General features: G+C 45.0%; 2 protein-coding genes across 12 annotated transcripts in view; both read right to left on the bottom strand.

The window, feature by feature from the left end:
* Positions 1-4,483, bottom strand: part of arhgef10la (Rho guanine nucleotide exchange factor (GEF) 10-like a) — a 127,148-nt gene extending 122,665 nt beyond the window's left edge. For all 3 annotated transcript variants that reach the window (XM_041888422.2, XM_041888423.2, XM_041888424.2), the window contains exon 1: positions 4,192-4,483. The gene's annotated coding sequence lies outside the window, so the exon portion shown is untranslated. The remainder of the gene's footprint in view (positions 1-4,191) is intronic.
* Positions 4,484-12,067: 7,584 nt separating this feature from the next.
* The window catches only part of LOC121575366 (chromodomain-helicase-DNA-binding protein 5), a 44,551-nt gene continuing 30,070 nt past the window's right edge, over positions 12,068-26,548 (bottom strand). For 5 of the 9 annotated variants that reach the window (XM_041888413.1, XM_041888414.1, XM_041888417.1 and 2 more), the window contains 10 exons: positions 26,250-26,329; positions 25,749-25,959; positions 25,516-25,605; positions 25,210-25,371; positions 24,866-24,974; positions 24,583-24,715; positions 15,009-15,270; positions 14,747-14,910; positions 14,418-14,544; positions 13,957-14,156 (listed from right to left, as the gene is read on the bottom strand). In XM_041888413.1, coding sequence (XP_041744347.1) covers positions 14,032-14,156; positions 14,418-14,544; positions 14,747-14,910; positions 15,009-15,270; positions 24,583-24,715; positions 24,866-24,974; positions 25,210-25,371; positions 25,516-25,605; positions 25,749-25,959; positions 26,250-26,329 — 1,463 coding nt within the window. In that variant the 3' untranslated portion in view covers positions 13,957-14,031. Of the gene's footprint in view, positions 13,783-13,956; positions 14,157-14,417; positions 14,545-14,746; positions 14,911-15,008; positions 15,271-24,582; positions 24,716-24,865; positions 24,975-25,209; positions 25,372-25,515; positions 25,606-25,748; positions 25,960-26,249; positions 26,330-26,548 lie in introns of those variants that run through there. The other 4 variants (XM_041888416.1, XM_041888420.1, XM_041888419.1 and 1 more) reach the window with 3 other exon arrangements.

The following is a 26,548-nucleotide window of genomic DNA, read 5'->3' as shown; positions in this document are numbered from 1 at the left end:
GGCAAGCGGTACCGGAGTGCCAAGTCTAGGTCCAAAATACTTCTCAACAGCTTCTACCCCCAAGCCATAAGACTCCTGAACAGCTAATCATGGCTACCCTGACTATTTGCACTGCCCCCCCCACCCCATCTTTTTACGCTGCTGCTACTCTGTTAATTATTTATGCATAGTCACTTTAAATCTACCCACATGTACATATTACTTCAACTACCTCAACTAGCCGGTGCCCCCGCACATTGACTCTGCACCGGTACCCCACTGTATATATAGCCTCCCTACTGTTATTTTATTTTACTTCTGCTCTTTTTTTCTCAACACTTTTTTGTTGTTGTTTTATTTTACTTTTTTATTAAAAATAAATGCACTGTTGGTTAAGGGCTGTAAGTAAGCATTTCACTGTAATGTCTGCACCTGTTGTATTCGGCGCATGTGGCCAATACAATTTGATGTCACTTTTTGCATAAAAAATGCACTTGACATTTCCAGCAGAAAATTGTTTGTTGCCTGACTAGCCTCTTCAAACTCAGGAAACCCCCTCCTCATGTTGAAATACTTTAGTACAACATACATTTAAAAACCAAACTTGGTGTGAAAAATCCTTTAGACTGCCTGTCAAAAGAGACTAGGACAAGAGGAAACAAAGCTTGAACTGGTTCTGTCCTAAAGGCATTCTTGAGGAAATTGGGCACAGTACCTTGCAGAATTAAAATGAAACAAACACACCCAAACACACCCTAACGCAAATAAAGTGTTCAGCACAGCCGTGGTGTGGTAATGTTTGGAGAAGGTGTAGAGGCGACAAGGAGGTCTTTGGGGTATGGTTGGACCTTGACTTCCAGAACACTCCCTGTCCACTGTTGGATGCAAAAGCAGATGGTGAAATTACAGACAGGAGGAAGGCACATATTGCCAAATGATGAAATTTATGGGAGTATAGAGTGTGCAACTGCAAGCTGGATTCATAGAGATGTGTTTGAATTCGAACATGAGTTGGGAGAGATCTGCTGAACTGAATGTGCAATTTCACCCACAAAGACTTGAGTCCAGTGCTGGCTGCACGCATAATGCCCAGGCCGGGCCAGTCATTGGTCAGACAGGGAGAGGGAGTCAGGGTGCATCAATGGACAATAGAACAGAGCTGCAGCTGGTGGCGAGTATAGACTGAGTAAACAGCAATGGAAATCTTACAGAAGGCAGCTAAAACAGCCTTCTTTTATCTAGGGTCTTCCTTGGTTTTATGGAGGGTGGTTTGACTGGTTTCCAAACTTCCACTCTCTACTAGACAGGAGATGGAATGGAACATATCAGTCCAAAGCAGCTCTTCCTCCTTTCTCTGAATATCAAGATCCGAAAGGAAATCATCTTGTCAAGAGATAGGGGTGTGAGACAACCCATTTAGACACAAGAAAACTGCTTCTGACCAGATTGACTGTGTCATCCTTTAGCTGTCAAAACCAGAGCTCCATGAGTGGGAGTGTTTGTAACCCATACTAATGGATTGTATTCCTCCTCCTTGATTCCCCAAACAACTCCTGCCAAACATTTAGCATAGGGACTTAGATTATCTGACTGTCAGATTTAGAGTAGAATTAATCATACACATCCAGGCTCTGTCGTAGCCGGCCGCGACCGGGAGACCCATGGGGCGGCGCAAAATCGGCCAAGGGTAGGGGAGGGAATGGCCGGCAGGGATGTAGCTCAGTTGGTAGAGCATGGCGTTTGCAACGCCAGGGTTGTGGGTTCGATTCCCACGGGGGGCCAGTATGAAAAATAATGTATGCACTCACTAACTGCTCTGGATAAGAGCGTCTGCTAAAATGACTTAAATGTTAAAAAATACACCAGAACCCAGTTTGTTTTTCTCCAGATGTAAGCTCCATTGTAAACTACAATAAGCTACAATACAGAATGCTGTGTTATACAATACAGAATGCTGTGTTATAGTGTACTGATTACTGAACATTGAGAACAAATGTGTGTCAGAATCATAGACTGTATGGTCAGCATAGTGAAACATTCATGATGCACTGCCATGATCTGCACTGTTCAGACATTCAGGTATACATCATTCATACGAGAGCCCCATTGGCCTTCAGTTGCCCTCCACTACAGAAGCTGTTGCTGTGCCCACTGTGTGTGATGGTAGTCACACTACTCAAGGTCACAGTGAGTATTACTGTATCTCCACTGCCTCTCTATCTGGGCTCTGACCACTGACTGTACTGACTATACATACCTAAGTCCAAATACTGCAGGTAAGTCACTTCAGTAACAACAATGTAATTGTAATATAAATCCAGTTTATATTTGTAACACAGTCATACTTGACATAGCACATTCATACATGTATATTGTACATCCTGTTGTGTACATATCCGTTTTATTACTATGCACACTACCTTCTTCGAATTACTTTTTTTTTTTTTTTTGAATTTTTATTGGTATTGATACTGTACTACAATGTTGAGGGAGCTAGCACGTAAGCATTTCACTGCACCTTTTATACCTGCTGTAAACTGTGTACGTGACAAATACAATTTTATTTGATTTTAAAGGCATGTGGAGTTTAACCAAGATCAAACATTCCGATCTAGGTGTATGGTAAGTCCTTAATAATCAAACACTCCCATCTAGGGTTATGGTTGGGTGTCAGAATGACCAACACGTCACTGTGTGACAGCAGGTTCACTGACCTGTTCCCACACTCTCCATTGTGATCTCTGTCATTGGCTTATCTGACTGATCTTTTCTTTGGCCAATGAAAGCTCGGTTTGGAGCTTTGTGTGCATGTTCATTGTTGATATTTCCCTATTGTTCAGTCTCGGCCAGCCAGGGTTGTTGTTCAGTAACAGTATACAGAATAGAGGGAGGTTGGGCTGTCCCTTTGATGCAGTCGTAGGGATGTCACTTTGTTATAAATGTACGAATGCAACTTACAGCAAGCACAGTTACAGCAAGCATGAAGGATGTGACACGGTGCAAACAGAGAGATGGTCATGGAATTTTGGATGACTGTTATTGGTCAGCCAAATGACCGCAGTCACTGTTATAACCGCTTGTTTTTTTTAAATCCTCTGCTCCTGACTGCATATGCTGCCATAGAAATATATTATATTTATATGTGTGCTGCTGCTGCAGGGAGGGGGATGTTGCCTAGAATACTTATTTGCTACAACACCTTGCTTGTTTCAGCAAGAAGCAACAAAGTTTCATGTTACCGCAGAAACGGGCTCAACCGCACGAATGGCCGACCACCCAGTCTTCAGTCAGCCGTTCGTTCCAATTATTTTTTAAATGGTTATGATGGTTCTTTTATTTTCATGACAGTCTTCATCCATAATTGTCTGTACTCATTCCCCTAGGGCTTCCGGGAGTGGGAAGGCCTCAGCTGTGTATTGGCTGTGGCGTGAGAGGAAAAGGCGAGTGGGGTCCCATTCATAGGAGAATCTTTGTGGTTTAAGCTCCAGGCCAGACATGCATGGACTATTAATTAATGGGACTTGATTGTCAAACAAAAGTTTAACAGTCTGACTCAGGGAATGCTGGGACATCCGGCTAGCGAGGGAGACACTACATCTTTCCAAAATGCAGATCAGAGGTCCCCCTCTCCCCATTCCTTTCTCCTCTGTGGGGATGAGGCAGCGTGAAATTCATTCAGGGAGGGGCTATTGTACTCCAGGAAGCAGCCCCTACACTAGGGCTGGATAGAGGACTCCTGTTTCAGCCTGGGGCTATGGAGGTGGTACAGTAATGTGTATATAGTGCAGTGGAGTATCTCTGGCCCAGTTCTGTCTGTCTGGTATAGATCCTCCCTATAGATGGTGTATGTCTCTGGACCAGAGTGCCTCATGGTCTTACCCTTGATAAGATGGGTAGTCAAGCCCCTGACACAGCCCTCTCTGAAGGTTAGTCCTGGTGTAATCGTCTGTGAAAGTGTGTATTCAACAATGAGGCCACCCGGCTTTGGGTATTGCCTCTGCTCTCCTTTCCTCCTCCGTAACTCAGCTGCCCCAAGCTGCAAGCTGTCGGACCCAGGGACTGAGAGCACAAAACAACACACCCACTCACCCACCCCCACTCCATCCAAGGCCACTTCGACAAAGCTCCTGTCTTGGTGACCATGCAGAGAAGTGAAACAGAAAAGAGGGAGAGTGTGTGTATAGTAGAAGACATTAAAAATACACTTCTCACCTTCTTGTCCTCAGTAGTATTTCCTCCAACAAGCTTCAGTTACTCCCTGTGGACTCTTTAATCCTGGTTACCTCCCATGAACATTCTACTTATATACTGACTGGTTCCTCACTCATTCCCCTGTATGTCTTCTTTAAGAGCTCCAAGGGCTCCGGCAGAATAGACTGGAAATACTGTTTACTTTCCCACATCAAGTCAGCTCCGCTCCTCAAACTAGCTGCTCTGAATGAGGCTCCCCCCTACTCCCTCCTCTCTCTAGATTCTATGGTTCAGTCCCTCCCTCTCTCTCCCTCCACTCTCTCTTTCTCACAATTTCTTGCCCTGTCTTTCTGTCCCTCTTCCCTCTCTTTATCTCCCCTCTTGTTTAGTCCCTCCCTCCTCCAATCTCCTGCCCCCTGCTGCTTAACAGACACAAAGCAGGCCAAAGGGCTCTCTCAGCCATGATTGGCCAATGACAGAGTAAAAGTCTTGGCATTGGCCAATAGAAATGCTAAAGTATGGCACATGCCCCAATCAGAGCAAATATGCAGATGTAGAGGGTGGGTCAAGAGGAATTAGGATGGGAAACTCGGGGTGAAAGGGGGAATTGAGGAATATTAAAATGTGAAAATGAAAAAATACTAATGTCAACTGAACTAAGATGCACATCAGTAGAGAAGAAAGAGAAAGAGAAGTACATGACAATATTAGTGTAATACGTGTTTTATAAGTACTGTGTAACAATTAGTCAGTAAACACATCTTCCTTTTTAGCTACAAACATTTTGGTCAATTCAAATCAAATTTGATTTGTCACATGCGCTGAATACAACAGGTGTAGACCTTACAGTGAAATGCTTACTTACAAGCCCTTAACCAACAAGAAAAGTTACTGGTGTTGAGTAAAAAATAAAAATAGCAAATAATTAAAGAGCAGCAATAAAATAAAATAACAGTAGGGAGGCTATATACAGGGGGTACCGGTAGTGTCAATGTGCGGGGGCAACAGTTAGTCGAGGTAATTGAGGTAATATGTACAGTTGAAGTCGGAAGTTTACATACACTTAGGTTGGAGTCATTAAAACTTGTTTTTCAACCACTCCACACATTTCTTGTTAACAAACTATAGTTTTGGCAAGTCGGTTAGGACATCTACTTTGTGCATGACACAAGTAATTTTTCCAACAATTGTTTACAGATTATTTCACTTATAATTCACTGTATCACAATTCCAGTGGGTCAGAAGTTTACATACACTAAGTTGACTGTGCCTTTAAACAGCTTGGAAAATTCCAGAAAATTATGTAATGGTTTTAGAAGCTTCTGATAGGCTAATTGACATCATTTGAGTCAATTGGAGGTGTACCTGTGGATGTATTTCAAGGCCTACCTTCAAACTCAGTGCCTCTTTGCTTGACATCATTGGAAAATCTAAAGAAATCAGCCAAGACCTCAGAAATTTTTCTTAACCCCCACAAGTCTGGTTCATCCTTGGGAGCAATTTCCAATTGCTTGAATTATCTGTACAAACAATAGTACCCAAGTATAAACACCATGGGACCATGCAGCCGTCATACCGCTCAGGAAGGAGACGCGTTCTGTCTCCTAGAGATGAACATACTTTGGTGCGAAAAGTGCAAATCAATCCCAGAACAACAGCAAAGGACCTTGTGAAGATACTGGAGGAAACAGGTACAAAAGTATCTATATCCAGAGTAAAACAAATCCTATATTGACATAACCTGAAAGGCCGCTCAGCAAGGAAGAAGCCACTGCTCCAAAATCGCCATAAAAAAGCCAGACTATGGTTTGCAACTGCACATGGGGAGAAAGATTGTACTTTTTGGAGAAATGTCCTCTGGTCTGATGAAACAAAAATAGAACTGTTTGGCCATAATGACCTTCGTTATGTCTGGAGGAAAAAGGGGGAAGCTTGCAAGCCGAAGAACACCATCCCAACCGTGAAGCACGGGGTGGCAGTATCATGCTGTGGGGGTGCTTTGCTGCAGGAGGGGCTGGTGCACTTCACAAAACAGATGGCATCATGAGGAAGGAAAATTATGTGGATATAATGAAGCAACATCTCAAGACATCAGTCAGGAAGTTAAAGCTTGGTCGCAAATGGGTCTTACAAATGGACAATGACCCCAAGCATACTTCCAAAGTTGTGGCAAAATGGCTTAAGGACAACAAAGTCAAGGTATTGGAGTGGCCATCACAAAGCCCTGACCTCAATCCTATAGAAACTCTGTGGGCAGAACTGAAAAAGCGTGTGCGAGCAAGGAGGCCTATAAACCTGACTCAGTTACACCAGCTCTGTCAGGAGGAATGGGCCAGAATTCACCCAACTTATTGTGGGAAGCTTGTGGAAGGCTACTCGAAACGTTTGAACCAAGTTAAACAATTTAAAGGCAATGCTACCAAATACTAATTGAGTGTATGTAAACCTCTGACCCACTGGGAATATGATGAAAGAAATAAAAGCTGAAATAAATCATTCTCTCTACTATTATTCTGACATTGTACATTATTAAAATAAAGTGGTGATCCTAACTGACCTAAGACAGGGACTTTTTACTAGGATTAAATGTCAGAAATTGTTAAAAACTGAATTTAAATGTATTTGGCTAAGGTGTATGTACATTTCCAACTTCAACTGTACAAGTGGGTAGAGTTAAAGTGATAATATATAGAGTAGTAGCAGAATAAAAGAGGGGGTGGGGTGGGCAATGCAAATAGTCCGGGTAGCCATGATTAGCTGTTCAGGAGTCTTATGGCTTGGGGGTAGAAGCTGTTAAGAAGCCTTTTGGACGTAGACTTGGCGCTCCGGTACCGCTTGCTGTGTGGTAGCAGAGAGAACAGTCTATGACTAGGGTGGCTGGAGTCTTTGACAATTTTTAGGGCCTTCCTCTGACACCGCCTGGTATAGAGGTCCTGGATGGTAGGAAGCTTGGACCAGTGATGTACTGGGCCGTACGCACTACCCTCTGTAGTGCCTTGCAGTCGGAGGCCGAGCAGTTGCCATACCAGGCCGTGATGCAACCAGTCAGGATGCTCTCGATGGTGCAGCTGTATAACTTTTTGAGGATTTGAGGACCCATGCCAAATCTTTTCAGTCTCCTGAGGGGGAATAGGCTTTTTCGTGCCCTCTTCACGACTGTCTTGGTGTGTTTGGACCATGATAGTTTGTTGGTGATGTGGACACAAAGGAACTTGAAGCTCTCAACCTGTTCCACTACAGCCCCGTCGATGAGAATGGGGGCGTGCTCAGTCCTCTTTTTTTTCCTGTAGTCCACAGTCATCTCCTTTGTCTTGATCACATTGAGGGAGAGGTTGTTATCCTGGCACCACACGGCCAGGTCTCTGACCTCCTCCCTATAGGCTGTCTCATCGTTGTCGGTTGTGTTGTCGGCAAACTTAATGATGGTGTTGGAGTCGTGCTTGGCCATGCAGTCATGGGTGAACAGGGAGTACAGGAGGGGACTAAGCACGCACCCCTGAGGGGCCCCCGTGTTGAGGATAAGCGTGGCAGATGTGTTGTTACCTACCCTTACCACCTGGGGGCGGCCCATTAGGAAGTCCAGGATCCAGTTGCAGAGGGAGGTGTTTAGTCCCAGGGTCATTAGCTTAGTGATGAGCTTTGAGGGCACGATGGTGTTGAACACTGAGCTGTAGTCAATGAATAGCATTCTCACGTAGGTGTTCCTCTTGTCCGGGTGGGAAAGGGCAGTGTGGAGTGCAATAGAGATTGCATCATCTATGGATCTATTGGCGCGGTATGCAAATTTGAGCGGGTCTAGGGTTTCTGGGATAATGGTGTTGATGTGAGCCATTACCAGCCTTTCAAAGCACTTCATGGCTACAGACGTGAGTGCTACGGGTCGGTAGTCATTTAGGCAGGATATCTTAGTGTTCTTCGACACAGGGACTATGGTGGTCTGCTTGAAACATGTTGGTATTACAGACTCAGTTAGGGACATGTTGAAAATGTCAGTGAAGACACTTGCCAGTTGGTCAGTGCACACTTGGAGTACACGTCCTGGTAATCCGTCTGGCCCTGCGGCCTTGTGAATGTTGACCTGCTTAAAAGTCTTACTCACATCGGCTACGGAGAGCGTGATCACATAGTCATCCTGGACAGCTGATGCTCTCATGCATGCTTCAGTGTTGCTTGCCTCGAACCGAGCATAAAGTGATTTAGCTCCTCTGGTAGGCTTGTGTCACTGGACAGCTCGAGGCTGTGCTTCCCTTTGTAGTCTGTAATAGTTTGCAAGCCCTGCCAGATCTGACAAGCGTTGGAGGCGGTGTAGTACGATTCAATCTTAGTCCTGTATTGACTCTTTGCCTGTTTGATGGTTCGTCGAAGGGCATAGCAGGATTTCTTATAGGTGTCCAGGTTAGAGTCCCGCTCCTTGAAAGCGGCAGCTCTACCCTTTAGCTCAGTGCGGATGTTCCCTGTAATCCATGGCTTCTGGTTGGGGTATGTACGTACGGTCACTGTGGGGACGACGTCATCGATGCACTTATTGATGAAGCCAATTTATCTAGTCAAGGAAAGATAATAATGTACTGTAAAAACTGTGATTGGCTGAATATCTTGACCTCTGACCTATTATGTCAATGGCTCTATTTCTGCTCCTAAGTACATTTTACTTTACGGCAAGGCAGTGAGTGACCTGGACCGCTGGCAGACATCAGGATGAGGTTAGATCGGAGGTCAGGCCCCATTAACAAGCCTGCAGTTCTAAAATCAAACTATAAACAGTTCAAAACACATCTACAGCGATCAGAAAAGCTTTTCTACAGTTTATTAATTCTCTTTATTTTTGTTTCAGGGCAACTTGACTTACTTGGCTTATTCCTTTCAGCTCCTACTGGAGAAAAGGGCCTCAGAGCTGCATCTCCAGAAAACTCTGTTCTGGAACGTTTTCTTGACTTCATTCCAGGTGGTTCCTGCAATCTTCATCTCCTCCTCATTTGTCCTGTTCCATGTATTTTTTGGGCGGCCAACCTTCCTTTTATTTTATTTTATTTTTTATTTTCACCTTTATTTAACCAGGTAAGCCAGTTGAGAACAAGTTCTCATTTACAACTGCGACCTGGCCAAGATAAAGCAAAGCAGTGCGATAAAAAACAACAACACAGAGTTACATATGGGGTAAACAAAACATAAAGTCAAAAATACAACAGAAAATATATATACAGTATGTGCAAATGTAGCAAGTTATGGAGGTAAGGCAATAAATAGGCCATAGTGCAAAATAATTACAATTTAGTATTAACACTGGAATGATAGATGTGCAAGAGATGATGTGCTAATAGAGATACTGGGGTGCAAATGAGCAAAATAAATAACAATATGGGGATGAGGTAGTTGGGTGGGCTAATTTCAGATGGGCTGTGTAAAGGTGCAGTAAGCTGCTCCTCCAACAGGTAAGCTGCTCTGACAACTGATGCTTAAAGTTAGTGAGGGAGATAAGAGTCTCCAGCTTCAGAGATGTTTGCAGTTCGTTCCAGTCATTGGCAGCAGAGAACTGGAAGGAATGGCGGCCAAAGGAGGTGTTGATTTTGGGGATGACCAAAAATAAATAAAATAAAATAAAATAAAATAAAAGGAAGGTTGGCCGCCCAAAAAATACATGGATTTATAGATGACCTGGAGCCAGTGGGTTTGGCGACGAATATGTAGTGAGGACCAGCCAACAAGAGCGTACTGGTCACAGTGGTGGGTAGTATATGGGGCTTTGGTGACAAAACAGATGGCACTGTGATAGACTACATCCAATTTGCTGAGTAGAGTGTTGGAGGCTATTTTGTAAATGACATCGCCGAAGTCAAGGATCGGTAGGACAGTCAGTTTAACGAGGGCATGTTTAGCAGCATGAGTGAAGGAGGCTTTGTTGCGAAATAGGAATATTCTAGATTTAACTTTGGATTGGAGATGCTTAATGTGAGTCTGGAAGGAGAGTTTACAGTCTAACCAGACACCTAGGTATTTGTAGTTGTCCACATACTCTAGGTCAGACTCGCCGAGAGTAGTGATTCTAGTCAGGTGGGCGGGTGCCAGCAGCGTTCAATTGAAGAGCATGCATTTAGTTTTACTAGTGTTTAAGAGCAGTTGGAGGCTACGGAAGGAGTGTTGTATGGCATTGAAGCTAGTTTGGAGGTTTGTTAACACAGTGTCCAATGAAGGGCCAGATGTATACAAAATGGTGTCGTCTGCGTACCCTGTGGGTTTCACTCTGAGCAACAGAAAGTCAACTTAAAATATCAAACTTCACAGTTCACGCATACTCAAACTGAGAATTTGCTTATTTTCTCAGATGTGCATTTAAGCAATGAGGTATGTCTATTGTTGTTGAGAGGATTTATTAAAACACATTGAACAAATACACAGAGTCCAAAGTAAAAGATGACAATTCACTGTTTTTCATTCATTTGCAATTTAGCACAAACATCTGTACCATTATAACACTGCTTAAATTCAATGTCTCTCTCAAAGCTAGCTACACAGAGCAACCATCTCTGAACCTTACCAAATTGAACCTTCATACAAAACATTTCACATGCTGTACATTCACTGCAACAAAGGTGCCTTTACCAGGGTCTTTTGGTAGCTTTTGAAGCCTTGTTTATAAGCATGTACATACACTGTAAATATATTTATAGTATTAGACTGAGGCCTTCTTACATACACATTACATTCATACTGACTTCAGTTTGATTGCATTTCATTTAAACACTTTTGATTTCATAGTCACTTCGGCACTCCGTAAGGAAACAGACATGTGGATTTGATTGAACACATCCTGTGCGCACATTGCAGTTCTATGGCAACTACCCTGCAACATTCAGTTTCTCTCATGCATACTGTGTAGCTAGATACATGATCGATAAGAGTATGAGAGAGACAAAGCACTGTAAATCTTAGTATGTACATAGCGTTGTTATATGCTGCTGTCCAGGGACACTAATCCAATCAATGACAAGGTGTGGGTCTTGTCCAAACCATCCAAACCTACACTATAGCTAGTCCACACAGGGACCCTCATATGACTTAAAAATTTAGTAACAGGCTGAACAGAAACACTGGGACTGTACACTCCATGGACAGAACAGCACTGATAAACACACACTCAATTGGGTGCAAAATAATAGCCTAAGAACTGACATGTGCCCTATTTGTTAGGAATTCCTATCTTAACTGGCCAATATCTATTGTTGTGTTTGTAATTTAATGAGATCAGTCAAGGCCGTGTGATACTGCACTCAGTTAAACTTCAGGTAAAGTGCTTTGTCTGAGAAGACAGTCAGACACTGAGCAGTAACACTATTCAGCCAACAGAGCACCTCAGGACATTCATATAAAAAGCCTATAGAGCAGAGCTACAATCACATCCTGTATACAGTAATCTCTTCAGTTCAGGACAGTCCATAAACAAATCCTTTCTCAAGACCTCCACATGAGCGCTATAGCCGTGTCATTAAAAACAATACAAATAGGTCATGCCGCTAGTCTTTGAGAGAAAAATAAGAGCAAACATCGCATTTAAAGGTCCAATATCTTATCTTAATATAAAATCATTTCCGGGTAACAATTAAGTACCTTACTGTGATTAACTTAAATTTAAATGATAAAAATGAAACAAAAATAGCTTCTTAGCAAAGAACAATATCTCAAGCAAGAATTTTGCTAGGACTGTCTGGTCTGAGTGGGGAGGTCAAACTGAAAACTAGCTGTTATTGAGAGGTTTGGAACTCTCTTTCTTATTGGTCTTTTAACAAATTTACCACCTGGTGATGTCACCAAAAATCAATCCCACCAAAACAGGCTGAAATTTCAGCCAGTCTTTTCAAACAGCTCTTACACTAAAAGGGCATTTTCATCATTTTCACAGTATTATTCCAACCTCAGTGTGGAAAAAATTAAACACAGGAAAATCACATTTTTGACTGCACTGGGCCTTTAAGGTTTTCAATGAGAAAATGTAAAACACACATTCATGAAAAATCTGAACAAATGAAGTCTCATTGAACATATAAAAAGGTAGTTTCACTTTGGACAATCACATTAGCAGACAGTTGGAATAAACAGTATTGTCAAGTGAATCCATGCTGTCGCTCTGATACGGTTTAGTCCTCACAACACGTAATGCAATAAACAGTTCCCTTCCAAGGAACCCATATAAAACTAAACATAAAAAAACAAGAAAAAAAAACAGCTTTTGATACTTTTACTGTATGGCTATCCAACATTGGTCCTTGATGGCTATCAAACTCTATGAAGATTATAATCTATTGATGATTGAATTATCTATCTGATTCAACCACTGCCCTCAGTTCTCAATGGAAAGAATTCCACCCACTTATAAGATTATCAAGCATACAATCTGGGACATTAGCCATCAGGGACATGGAGTGAGCAGCCCTATTTTAGTGGCACTAAAGCAGTACATTCTGAAATAACACTTTACCTTAACATGAAGAACACACAATAACGCACATTTCATGGAAAACATTAAACCTAGGCCAAAAGGTGACGTAGTGTCGTAAGCACTTTTTAGTTTTTCATTTCTCACAAAGGAAGAGGGAGGGAGGGGCTTTGGGGAACTATAACACAATAACTGTATATGGTAAAGGCGACAGGATCCCTCCCATCCAGCACCATGTACATCACACAATTAGCTTGACATCCCAACCATATGATGGACAGGAGGAGATTCTGTTTATAGCACACACTCTTCATGGCCCTGGGGTTTGGCTTAACAGACAATAATCACATTCAAATGTTAAAGAAAACATGTACGTAACATTTGCAGAAATAGGCTAGTAACTTCTATGTGATCTTCACTTTTTGCACTAATCCAGCCTGTTCCAGTTTTATGCATGTTTGCGTTAAATTCACAATGATTATGCAAGGCAAAATAAACAGCAGTCTCTTGAACTATGTACATTACAAGGGAGAAACCCTGGTATATTAGTAGCGAATGCAGCTCTGTAACTAGGATCACTTCCTCCAGAGGAGGGAGATGGCAGTCTTTAGGGGTTGAGGCATAGTGCAGCTGTACTTCCTTAAAGTCACTTTTATTCTTACAAGTTCCAACTCAAGGCTCTGCCATAAAACTATAAAAACAAACATGTAGTAAACATAATCAGAGAATTGGCTGCCGTATCAGCACCCACTTATCATCTCTATAATTCTAGGATGGGAGCCTTATGCCTTCATAGTTCTATTTTCCTTCTATATGTACGTAGCTAAAGCACACAGCTCCAGCAGAGGTCAGTCCCGATGCACAAAGAAAAGGCCAAAGATGAACGCAGAAGGAAAAGACCCGGAATGAAGGAGCAGAGCCAGGCCTAAAGTCAACGAATAGACACAAATGATTCTCATTACAGCAGCTCCAGAGCATTGGCACCTCCACCGGCTCATCCACCATGTGTACTTTCACTTTTTGCTGCTCTTCCTGTAGCCAAGACTTTCCCCTTCAGACAGGGCGGTTCCAGGCATTCTATAAGATCACTTCCCTTCCACGTGTCAGGTAGCAGAAGTCTGGCGTCTGAGTCGTTTGACTCTCACATCCTAATAGACAGTTCCTCTGCTTGACTCACCAACCTAAGTCATAAAAGCAAATAGCTACTGCATGAAGTATGTTGAAGAATCCTTGAAAGATAGAAGTGCAATTGATACGATAGATAAATACATCTATGTATTATTCCTAGGTTTATCCTCTGATCCATAGACAGAGAGCTTCTTGCAGGAGGGGAGGATGAGGAGGGGGTGGGGGGGGATTCTGTAATCCTTGATATAATAGTTGACATCCCTGGGCTTGGCTGACTCCAGATCAGTTTTGGGGTAGCTGATCTAATCTTCAATACAGATGACATCACTGGGCTTGCCTGACTTGAGATCAGGGGTGGTGACGTCCCTCAGCGGGTCGCAGGACTTCTTGTCCAGGTGGCTGGACGGGGGTGGGGGGCCGTTGGACACTAGAAGAGGGGGCCCCAAGGGGGGAATAATTTGGGGAGGGGGGGTGAAGGGATACCAAACAGGGATACCAAAGAAAGTGTTCTCAGAAAAATAAATGACCCACATAAAACATTTTAAGCTATTCATTCCCTAACATATTATTAGAAAGGGACGCAGAGTAGCATTTCATCTTACAGTGTTCCATCTGTCCTCAGCTGATCAGATATGAAACATCTTATCCTACAGTTAGAAATACAGTCATGCAGAGACAGGCCTCTTACCACTGACGTAGGGTCCCAGGGGCATCTGGCTGTAGTTGACCATGGCTCCTCCCACAGGCCCCCGGAAGCTGCCCCCAAAACCAGTGCTGTACATCTGGGAACAGGCAAATGAGCCCTGGCTGAACGGCTGGAGGTAGAGTACAGAACACATTTTACACACCCTGTCAATGAAGGAATCAACCAAAATTACTTACCAAACCAAACCACCCCAACTAAACAAAGCCAAATCTACAGAACCCTGAACCTAATCTTGTCCCAACCAAACTAAACCTAATTGTACAAATCCTAACCCACCTATCACCATAACCGAGCCCATGCCTGTACAGTACCTGTTGGGGCGGAGGTTCGTTGCCGCGGCTGGTGAGGCGGCTGAGGATGCTCCTCTCAGACATCTGCAGTCGGGCAGACACCGGGGGGATCCGGGACAACATGTTGGGAAGTCGCGTCACATCCGCCTTCATATCACTCAGCAGCTCCTCCAGCTGGTTCAGTACTGGAATACACACACACATGCACGCACCATCAATGACAAGAATGCACTAATGTATCCAATCTTATCTACAGTTGATGCAATACTTAATTTTTATTCACCCAGATCTTGAGTTTGTAGACAGTGTTTTAGTCCTGCTGCTGTGTACACACTGGGAGATGACAGACCTTTGTGCAGCACAGCGTTGGCTGGCTTGTTCCCGGCCAGAGACTCCTTGGACAGGTGCTGGTGAGACTCAGCCAGACACTCCACCTCAGCAAAGCGGGTATTCAGGGCCATGGCCGGGTGGCTGGGGTCCTGGGTCATATTCAGGTACGCTGCCCTCCTTAACTGCTCCTCTATCACCAGAGCCTGCTCCAACAGCTGAGAGAGAGAGATATCCAAGATGGTGTAGCAGTGCGGTCGTGTTCTCTGTTTGTCCATGTAAATAGCCTGTTTTTTTTATTTTGTTTTGTATTTTACATATATTTCCCTATCACACTTTTCATCCTTCTACTAAATATACATTCCTGCAACCCGCCTCACTCAATGTGGAACGGATTATATTTATTTACTCACCTTTATCTAGAATCTCCAGTTGAAACTAGCTAGCCAGCTAACTAGCTACTTGCTATTAGCCACCGTTAGCGGTTTTCACCCAGAACATCAGATGTTCTGCCGGAATAACTGAATCACTGGACCTTAACACCGGATCACAACTAGCTAGCCGCAACTGAATGGATGTTGCTGTAGGCTAATCACCACTGCCCCCGAAGCAAGCACCAGTTAGCCTTGAGCTAGCCTCGTGCCAGGCCCATATCCAGGCTATCTACCTCTTTGTCTACTGGACGGGAGTAGCCAGCTAACTAGCTACTTGCTATTAGTCACCGTTAGCGGTTTTTCACCATTGTCCGTGGCCTGCACTACCTACCAGCCAGCTCTAGCCTGGACTATTATCGGCCAGTCTGCACTGTCTGCACAGCGCGTTATCGACCCAGAACATATCGGATTTTCTGCCGGAATCACTAAATCACTGGACCTTTAACACCGGATCATCGCAACTAGCTAGCTGCAACCAAATGGATGTTGTTGTTGACTAATCATTGTCTGAACCGTTAACGTTAGGTAGTAAGTGGCTACTGTGCTTGAAATTTAGCTAGCTTGTTGCTACCTGGATAGCTACTAGTAAACAATAGCTGGAACGACCTAGCAAACAGACGCGAACTGGCTGACTCAATTCAGTGGCTAGCTTTGCACTTGGCTAGCTAACAGTAGCTGCTAGGGGTAAGTCATAACCTACATTTGTGTTTTGTTTTTACATATTGGTAGCCAGAGTCGTTCAAGGAATTCGGGACATGGGTGACTAGTTAACGTTAGCTTGGCTTTCTCTGTGTGTTCGTGCCGTGAAAGGAGGGGTTTCTTCTTTGTCTGAAAGCAATGGCTAGCTAGTATGCTAACTATTCTAGCTAACTAACTGGCTGAATAAGTTGACGACGGACTTGCTCAAGCTGTCGGGACTAACCCACAACGTTAGACACGGACACGAACGATCTGCTTGGCGTGTTGACACACTGGTGGTTTGTTGTGGCCGAGTATTGGTGCTAAACCGTGTTGTTGGAGTTCGGCATGCTAGCTGGCTGTGGCGTCTTAAGACTAGGTGCCCTGGACGATTTTCACAGAAGAATACTGTACCTAGTTAGCTAGCTGAATAAACTAAGTTAGTCTATTCCTAGAAAACATTGAACCGCTGTAGTTTACAACAATTATAGTTTCTGAGGTGGAAGTTGGGAGAGTTATATTTGGGTGTTGTGGTGAGGGAGGCCCCGCTCTCTCCTTTCCCAGATGTTTAGTTCATTTCATTCCGATCTCCTTTGCATTATTGTAGCCATTTTCTGCAGCCTGTCAACTATGCCTCTGTCTATCCCTGTTCTCTCCTCTCCACACAGGCTATACAAACGCCTCACACCGCGTGGCTGCTGCCTCTCTAACCTGGTGGTCCCTGCACGCACCACCCACATGGAGTTCCAGGTCTCAGGCAGCCTCTGGAACTGCCGTTCTGCTGCCAACAGGGCAGAGTTCATCTCAGCCTATGCTACCCTCCAGTCCCTCGACTTCTTGGCGCTGACGGAAACATGGATTACCACTGAAAACACTGCTACTCCTACTGCTCTCTCCTCGTTTGACCATGTGTTCTCGCATACCCCGAGAGCATCTGGTCAGCGGGGTGGTGGCACAGGAATCCTCATCTCTCCCAAGTGGATATTCTCTATTTTTCCCCTGACCCATCTGTCTATCTCCTCATTTGAATTCCATGCTGTCACAGTCACTATCCCATTTAAGCTTAATATCCTTGTCATTTATCGCCCTCCAGGTTCCCTTGGAGAGTTCATCAATGAGCTTGACGCCTTGATAAGTTCCTTTCCTGAGGATGGCTCACCCCTCACAGTTCTGGGGACTTCAACCTCCCTACGTCTACCTTTGACTCATTTCTCTCTGCCTCCTTCTTTCCACTCCTCTCCTCTTTTGACCTCACCCCTCACCGTCCCCCTACTCACAAGGCAGGCAATACGTTTGACCTCATCTTTACTAGATGCTGTTCTTCTACTAATCTCACTGCAACTCCCCTCCATGTCTCCGACCACTACTTTGTATCCTTTTCTCTCTCGCTCTCCTCCAACACTACTCACTCTGCCCCTACTCAGATGGTAATGCGCCGTCGCAACCTTCGCTCTCTCTCTCCCGCTACTCTCTCCTCTTCCATCCTATCATCTCTTCCCTCTGCTCAATCCTTCTCCCTCCAATCTCCTGATTCTGCCTCCTCAACCCTCATCTCCTCCCTTTCTGCATCCTTTGACTCTCTATGTCCCCTATCCTCCCGGCCGGCTCGGTCCTCCCCTCCAGCTCCGTGGCTTGATGACTCATTGCGAGCTCACAGAACAGGGCTCCGGCAGCCGAGCGGAAATGGAGGAAAACTAGACTCCCTGCGGACCTGGCATCTTTTCACTCCCTCCTCTCTACATTTTCTTCATCTGTTTCTGCTGCTAAGGCCACTTTCTACCACTCTAAATTCCAAGCATCTGCCTCTAACCCTAGGAAGCTCTTTGCCACCTTCTCCTCCCTGCTGAATCCTCCTCCCCCTCCCCCCACCCTCCTCCCTCTCTATGGATGACTTCGTCAACCATTTTGAAAAGAAGGTTGACGACATCCGATCCTCGTTTGTTAAGTCAAATGACACTGCTGGTCCTGCTCACACTGCCCTACCCTATGCTTTGACTTCTTTCTCCCCGCTCTCTCCAGATAAAATCTTGCGACTTGTGACGGCCGGCCGCCCAACAACCTGCCCGCTTGACCCTATCCCCTCCTCTCTTCTCCAGACCATCTCCGGTGACCTTCTCCCTTACCTCACCTCGCTGATCAACTCATCCTTGACCGCTGGCTATGTCCCTTCCGTCTTCAAGAGAGCGAGAGTTGCACCCCTTCTCAAAAAACCAACACTCGATCCCTCTGATGTCAACAACTACAGACCAGTATCCCTTCTTTCTTTTCTCTCCAAAACTATTGAGCGTGCCGTCTTTAGCCAACTCTCTTGCTATCTCTCTCAGAATGACCTTCTTGATCCAAACCAGTCAGGTTTCAAGACTGGTCATTCAACTGAGACTGCTCTTCTCTGTGTCACGGAGGCTCTCCGCACTGCTAAAGCTAACTCTCTCTCCTCTGCTCTTGTCCTTCTAGACCTGCCTGCTGCCTTTGATACTGTGAACCATCAGATCCTCCTCTCCACCCTCTCCGAGCTGGGCATCTCCGGCGCGGCTCACTCTTGGATTGCGTCCTACCTGACCGGTCGCTCCTATCAAGTGGCGTGGCGAGAAGCTGTCTCCGCACCACGTGCTCTCACCACTGGTGTCCCCAGGGCTCAGTTCTAGGCCCTCTCCTATTCTCGCTATACACCAAGTCACTTGGCTCTGTCATATCCTCACATGGCCTCTCCTATCATTGCTACACAGACGACACACAACTAATCTTCTCCTTTCCCCCTTCTGATAACCAGGTGGCGAATCGCATCTCTGCATGTCTGGCAGACATATCAGTATGGATGACGGATCACCACCTCAAGCTGAACCTCGGCAAGACGGAGCTGCTCTTCCTCCCGGGAAGGACTGCCCGTTCCATGATCTCGCCATCACGGTTGACAACTCCGTTGTGTCCTCCTCCCAGAGTGCGAAGAGCCTTGGCGTGACCCTGGACAACACCCTGTCGTTCTCCGCTAACATCAAGGCGGTGACCCGATCCTGTAGGTTCATGCTCTACAACATTCGGAGAGTACGACCCTGCCTTACACAGGAAGCGGCACAGGTCCTAATCCAGGCACTTGTCATCTCCCGTCTGGATTACTGCAACTCGCTGTTGGCTGGGCTCCCTGCCTGTGCCATTAAACCCCTACAACTCATCCAGAATGCCGCAGCCCGTCTGGTGTTCAACCTTCCCAAGTTCTCTCACGTCACCCCGCTCCTCCGCACACTCCACTGGCTTCCAGTGGAAGCTCGCATCTGCTACAAGACCATGGTGCTTGCCTACGGAGCTGTGAGGGGAACGGCACCTCCGTACCTTCAGGCTCTGATCAGTCCCTACACCCAAACGAGGGCACTGCGTTCATCCACCTCTGGCCTGCTGGCTCCCCTACCTCTGCGGAAGCACAGTTCCCGCTCAGCCCAGTCAAAACTGTTCGCTGCTCTGGCACCCCAATGGTGGAACAAGCTCCCTCACGACGCCAGGACAGCGGAGTCACTCACCACCTTCCGGAGACATTTGAAACCCCACCTCTTTAAGGAATACCTGGGATAGGATAAAGTAATCCTTCTACCCCCCCTTTACTCCAACCAACCCCCCCATTTTTTTTTTTTTAAAGTGGTTATCCCACTGGCTATAAGGTGAATGCACCTATTTGTAAGTCGCTCTGGATAAGAGCGTCTGCTAAATGACGTAAATGTAATTGTGAATGTACTCCCCATGAGCTATCATTTGTTGACTTCTGTAACCGTAAAAGCCTTGGTTTCCTGCACGTTAACATCAGAAGCCTCATTCCTAAGTTTGAGTTATTCACTGCGTTAGCACACTCCGCCAACCCTGATGTTCTAGCAGTGTCTGAATCCTGGCTTAGGAAGGCCACCAAAAATTCAGAAATGTCCATCCCCAACTACAACATTTTCCGTCTAGATAGAACTGCCAAAGGGGGTGGAGTTGCAATCTACTGTAGAGATAGCCTGCAGAGCTCTATCATACTATCCAGGTCTGTGCCCAAACAGTTTGAGCTCCTACTTCTAAAAATCCACCTTTCCAGAAATAAGTCTCTCACTGTTGCCGCTTGCTACAGACCCCAACTGTGCCCTGGACACCATATGTGAATTGATTGCCCCCCATCTATCCTCAGAGTTCGTACTGCTTGGTAACCTAAACTGGGATATGCTTAACACCCCGGCCATCCTACAATCCAAACTAGATGCCCTCAATCTCACAAATTATCAAGGAACCTACCAGGTACAACCCTAAATCCGTAAACATGGGCACCCTCATAGATATCATCCTGACTAACTTACCCTCTAAATACACCGCTGTCTTCAACCAGGATCTCAGCGATCACTGCCTGCGTCTGTAACGTGTCCGCGGTCAAACGACCACCCCTCATCACTGTCAAACGCTCCCTAAAACACTTTAGCGAGCAGGCCTTCTTAATTGACCTGGCCCAGGTATCCTGGATGGATATAGATCTCATTCTGTCAGTAGAGGATGCCTGGTTGTTCTTTAAAAGTGCTTTCCTCTCAATCTTAAATAAGCATGCCCCATTCAAAAAAATCAGAACTAAGAACAGATATAGCCCCTGGTTCTCCTCAGACTTGACTGCCCTTGACCAGCACAAAAACATCCTGTGGCGTACTGCATTAGCATCGAAAAGCCCCCGCGATATGCAACTTTTCAGGGAAGTTAGGAACCAATATACACAAGCAGTTAGGAAAGCAAAGGCTAGCTTTTTCAAACAGAAATTTGCATCCTGCAGCCGCCGAAATTGTCGCAACCCCTATTACTAGCCTGTTCAACCGCTCTTTCGTAACTTCTGAGATCCCCAGAGATTGGAAAGCTGCCGCGGCCATCCCCCTCTTCAAAGGGGGTGACACTCTAGATCCAAACTGTTACAGACCTACAGTGGGGGAAAAAAGTATTTAGTCAGCCACCAATTGTGCAAGTTCTCCCACTTAAAAAGATGAGAGAGGCCTGTAATTTTCATCATAGGTACACGTCAACTATGACAGACAAAATGAGGAAAAAAAATCCAGAAAATCACATTGTAGGATTTTTAATGAATTTATTTGCAAATTATGGTGGAAAATAAGTATTTGGTCAATAACAAAAGTTTCTCAATACTTTGTTATATACCCTTTGTTGGCAATGACACAGGTCAAACGTTTTCTGTAAGTCTTCACAAGGTTTTCACACACTGTTGCTGGTATTTTGGCCCCTTCCTCCATGCAGTGATGTTTTGGGGCTGTCGCTGGGCAACACAGACTTTCAACTCCCTCCAAAGATTTTCTATGGGGTTGAGATCTGGAGACTGGCTAGGCTACTCCAGGACCTTGAAATGCTTCTTACGAAGCCACTCCTTCGTTGCCCGGGCGGTGTGTTTGGGATCATTGTCATGCTGAAAGACCCAGCCACATTTCATCTTCAATGCCCTTGCTGATGGAAGGAGGTTTTCACTCAAAATCTCACGATACATGGCCCCATTCATTCTTTCCTTTACACGGATCAGTCGTCCTGGTCCCTTTGCAGAAAAACAGACCCAAAGCATGATGTTTCCACCCCCATGCTTCACAGTAGGTATGGTGTTCTTTGGATGCAACTCAGCATTCTTTGTCCTCCAAACACGACAAGTTGAGTTTTTACCAAAAAGTTATATTTTGGTTTCATCTGACCATATGACATTCTCCCAATCCTCTTCTGGATCATCCAAATGCACTCTAGCAAACTTCAGACGGGCCTGGACATGTACTGGCTTAAAACGGGAGGCCACGTCTAGCACTGTAGGATTTGAGTCCCTGGCGGCGTAGTGTGTTACTGATGGTAGGCTTTGTTACTTTGGTCCCAGCTCTCTGCAGGTCATTCACTAGGTCCCCCCGTGTGGTTCTGGGATTTTTGCTCACCGTTCTTGTGATAATTTTGACCCCACGGGGTGAGATCTTGCGTGGAGCCCCAGATCGAGGGAGATTATCAGTGGTCTTGTATGTCTTCCATTTCCTAATAATTGCTCCCACAGTTGATTTCTTCAAACCAAGCTGCTTACCTATTGCAGATTCAGTCTTCCCAGCCTGGTGCAGGTCTACAATTTTGTTTCTGGTGTCCTTTGACAGCTCTTTGGTCTTGGCCATAGTGGAGTTCGGAGTGTGACTGTTTGAGGTTGTGGACAGGTGTCTTTTATACTGATAACAAGTTCAAACAGGTGCCATTAATACAGGTAACGAGTGGAGGACAGAGGATCCTCTTAAAGAAGAAGTTACCGGTCTGTGAGAGCCAGAAATCTTGCTTGTTTGTAGGTGACCAAATACTTATTTTCCACCATAATTTGCAAATAAATTCATAAAAAATCCTACAATGTGATTTTTCCTCATTTTGTCTGTCATAGTTGACATGTACCTATGATGAAAATTACAGGCCTCTTTCATCTTTTTAAGTGGGAGAACTTGCACAATTGGTGGCTGACTAAATACTTTTTTCCCCCACTGTATATCCATCCTGCCCTGCCTTTCGAAAGTTTTTGAAAGCCAAGTTAACAAACAGATCACCGACCATTTCGAATCCCACCGTACCTTCTCCGCTATGCAATCTGGTTTCCGAGCTGGTCATGGGTGCACCTCAGCCACGCTCAAGGTCCTAAACGATATTATAACCGCAATCGATAATAGACAGTACTGTGCAGCCGTCTTCATCGACCTGGCCAAGGCTTTCGACTCTGTCAACCACCGCATTCTTATTGGCAGACTAAATAGCCTTGGTTTCTCAAATGACTGCCTCGCCTGGTTCACCAACTACTTCTCAGATAGAGTTCAATGTGTCAAATCGGAGGGCCTGTTTTCTGGACCTATGGCAGTCTCTATGGGGATGCCACAGGGTTCAATTCTTGGGCCAACTCTTTTCTCTGTGTATATCAATGATGTCGCTCTTGCTGCTGGTGACTCTCAGATCCACCTCTACGCAGACGACACCATTTTGTATACATCTGGCCCTTCATTGGACACTGTGTTAACAAACCTCCAAATGAGCATCAATGCCATACAACACTCCTTCCGTAGCCTCCAACTGCTCTTAAACACTAGTAAAACTAAATGCATGCTCTTCAATCGAACGCTGCTGGCACCCGCCCACCCGACTATAATCAATACTCTCGACGGGTCTGACCTAGAGTATGTGGACAACTACAAATACCTAGGTGTCTGGTTAGACTGTAAACTCTCCTTCCAGACTAACATTAAGCATCTCCAATCCAAAGTTAAATCTAGAATCGGCTTCCTATTTCGCAACAAAGCCTCCTTCACTCATGCTGCCAAACATGCCCTTGTAAAACTGACTATCCTACCGATCCTTGACTTTGGCGATGTCATTTACAAAATAGCCTCCAACACTCTACTCAGCAAATTGGATGTAGTCTATCACAGTGCCATCCATTTTGTCACCAAAGCCCCATATACTACCCACCACTGTGAGCTGTACGCTCTTGTTGGCTGGTCCTCACTACATATTCGTCGCCAAACCCACTGGCTCCAGGCCATCTATAAATCACTGCTAGGCAAATCCCGCCTTATATTAGCTCATTGGTCACCATAGCAACACCCATCCGTAGTATGCACTCCAGCAGGTATATCTCACTGGTCATCCCCAAAGCCAACACCTCCTTTGGCCGCTATTCCTTCCAGTTCTCTGCTGCCAATGACTGGAACGAACTGCAAAAATCTCTGAAGCTGGAGACTCTTATCTCCCTCACTAACTTTAAGCATCAGTTGTCAGAGCAGCTTACCGATCACTGCACCTGTACACAGCCCTTCTGAAATTAGCCCACTCAACTACCTCATCCCCATATTGTTATTTATTTTGCTCATTTGCACCCCAGTATCTCTATTTGCACATCATCTCTTGCACATCTATCATTCCAGTGTTAATATTAATTGTAATTATTTTGCACTATGGCCTATTTATTGCCTTAACTCCATAACTTGCTACATTTGCACACACTGTATATATATTTTCTGTTGTATTTTTGACTTTATGTTTTGTTTTACCCCATATGTAACTCTGTGCTGTTGTTTTTATCGCACTGCTTTGCTTTATCTTGGCCAGGTCGCAGTTGTAAATGAGAACTTGTTCTCATCTGGCTTACCTGGTTAAATAAAGGTGAAATAAAAAAGATTAAGAGAGAGAGAGAGAGAGAGAGAGAGAGAGAGAGAGAGAGAGAGAGTGAGAGTGAGAGTGAGAGTAGAGAGAGAGAGAGTAGAGAGAGAGAGAGTGAGGGTGAGAGTGAGTAGAGAGAAAGAGAGTAGAGAGAGTAGAGAGAGAGAGCGAGTAGAGAGAGAGAGTTGCCTGCTGTTGTTTCGCCCACTATTCAGATTCAGGATGTTCAGAAATGTGTTTGTATGACAGCAACAAGTGTCTCACCTTAAAGCGGCGAGCCAGGAACTTGTTCTTCATCTCCAGATAGTTCCCCTTGTGCATCTCAGTCTTGAAGGGCTCATTGAGGATGGCATAACGTGGGTCATTCTGAATGTCCTGCCAGCGGGCATAGCCATGTCTGAGGTTCCCCCATCAGTGAAAACAAACATTATAAAAATAACTTCACATCACAAATTGCTTAAAGACTTCAGCTCCTCTGAGACCAGACAAGTGAATTACTGTGCACTGTGAATTCTGAACAGCTCTGTAAGATGCAGAGGAAGGATACGTTACGATGCCAGCCAGCAGCCAGTAGTCGTGGCGACGGTGCCAGATGTCATACATCTTCCCAGATGACACAGCGGCCCGCTCCTCGTTCTGCCACAGGGTGTGTAGCTCTGACAGAGAATAACAAACATTAAACCTGACCAAACATGTAGTGTTCCTTCCTACACCTTAGCTGTCCTGTATGGCTCAAATGGTAAAGCATGGCGCTTGTAACACCAGGATTGTAGGTTTGATTCCCGCTGGGGCCACCCATACGAAAAATGTATGCACGAGTAAGTGTTTTGGATAAAAGTGTCTGCTAAATGGCATATATCATATTATTTGTATCTCCTGCTCATCCCTCACCTGTGAAGCCTCCGTCGGCAATGTTGAACATGAACCTCATTTTGAAGCCGTTCTTCTCCACCTCCCTCCTGACGTCCTCCGTCTCCTCCTGTGCTTCTTTCTCACCATTCAGCCGGCCCTCTGGACCTGGCATGTCCTCGCTCTTGGGCTCATCTGAAACAACTAAGTAAATGGATTGACTAGATTCCATTTTTGAGTTCCACTCTCAGGAAAAAGTGTTATCTCACTAATATACAGTAATGTGTCTTTCACCCTTGCTACTCAAAGAGTGAGAAGGTTTTCAGGTTTTTCCTGTTCTGCATTTACCTGGCTTCAGTTCCTTCTCCTCAGGTTTGGCTGGGGCAGCATCACTGTCTGCTTTATCTAAGGACTTCTCTGTCTCGCTACAAGGCTCCGCTAGGGGGTCATAGACAGACACATGGCCAAATGAAAACAGAGAAATGTTACAACTGATTTTTCTGAGGTGGGACAAACCAAAGCCAATACATTAACCGTTTACATCTCATTGGATCATAATAACCATGCAATGCACCACTCACCTTTTGGTGAGCTTTGATTGGACGACAGCTCTGTCTGTTTGGATGGAGGCTCTTTAGGATTGGTGGATGTCTCTGTAAGTGTGGAGGGTGTGTCTGTCCTTTCACTACTCTCCTCTGAGGAGACTGGTTTGTCCTCTGTGCTGCCCTTCACTGTCTCATCACTGTCAGGAGCCTTCTGTACCTGGGAAGATGACTCTGTTCTTACATGAGTCTGGAGAGACAACCATCACCGATGGATGGATGGATGGATGGATGGATGGATAGATGGATAGATGGATAGATGGATAGATGGAGAGAGAGAGAGAGAGAGAGAGAGAGAGAGAGAGTTGAAAGAAAGAAGTCCGTTTACATTAAAAGGTGATATATGTTTTGAATGATAAGAACATTTAAAATTAGATGTAAGGGAAAAGTACAGTATGAAGACAGTAAAAGAGAGGGATGAGAAGGATAAGAGACAGGGCAATAAAGGGACATTTCAGAAGAAGAGGAGTGAACTCTGACCTCCAGTTCTGGTAGCTTCTTGTACTCTAGTTCTGTGGTCTCCTTGTCTTCAGTAGGCCCTGAGATTGAGTCCGTCTTCTCTGTAAAAACAGCAAAACAATCACCAACAGTGTCTCTCATTTCCTGTCTAATGAATCTAACGAACTAACATAAGTGAAACACACACTGGTCAAGGTAAGGATGTGTAGCTCATGTCACCACTTGGAAGAAGCTACAAATGGACATGAAACTGCAGGAGCTCGTCTCCTTGAATGAGTTCAAAGCTAGGCTCAAATCTATGGTGGACAATAAAGTGAGGG

This window comes from Coregonus clupeaformis, chromosome 10, assembly GCF_020615455.1.
Source record: "Coregonus clupeaformis isolate EN_2021a chromosome 10, ASM2061545v1, whole genome shotgun sequence".
In the NCBI taxonomy this organism is placed as follows: Eukaryota; Metazoa; Chordata; class Actinopteri; order Salmoniformes; family Salmonidae; genus Coregonus; species Coregonus clupeaformis.
The sequence above is the reverse complement of the archived record's forward strand: the minus strand, read 5'-3'. Positions and strand labels throughout refer to the sequence as shown.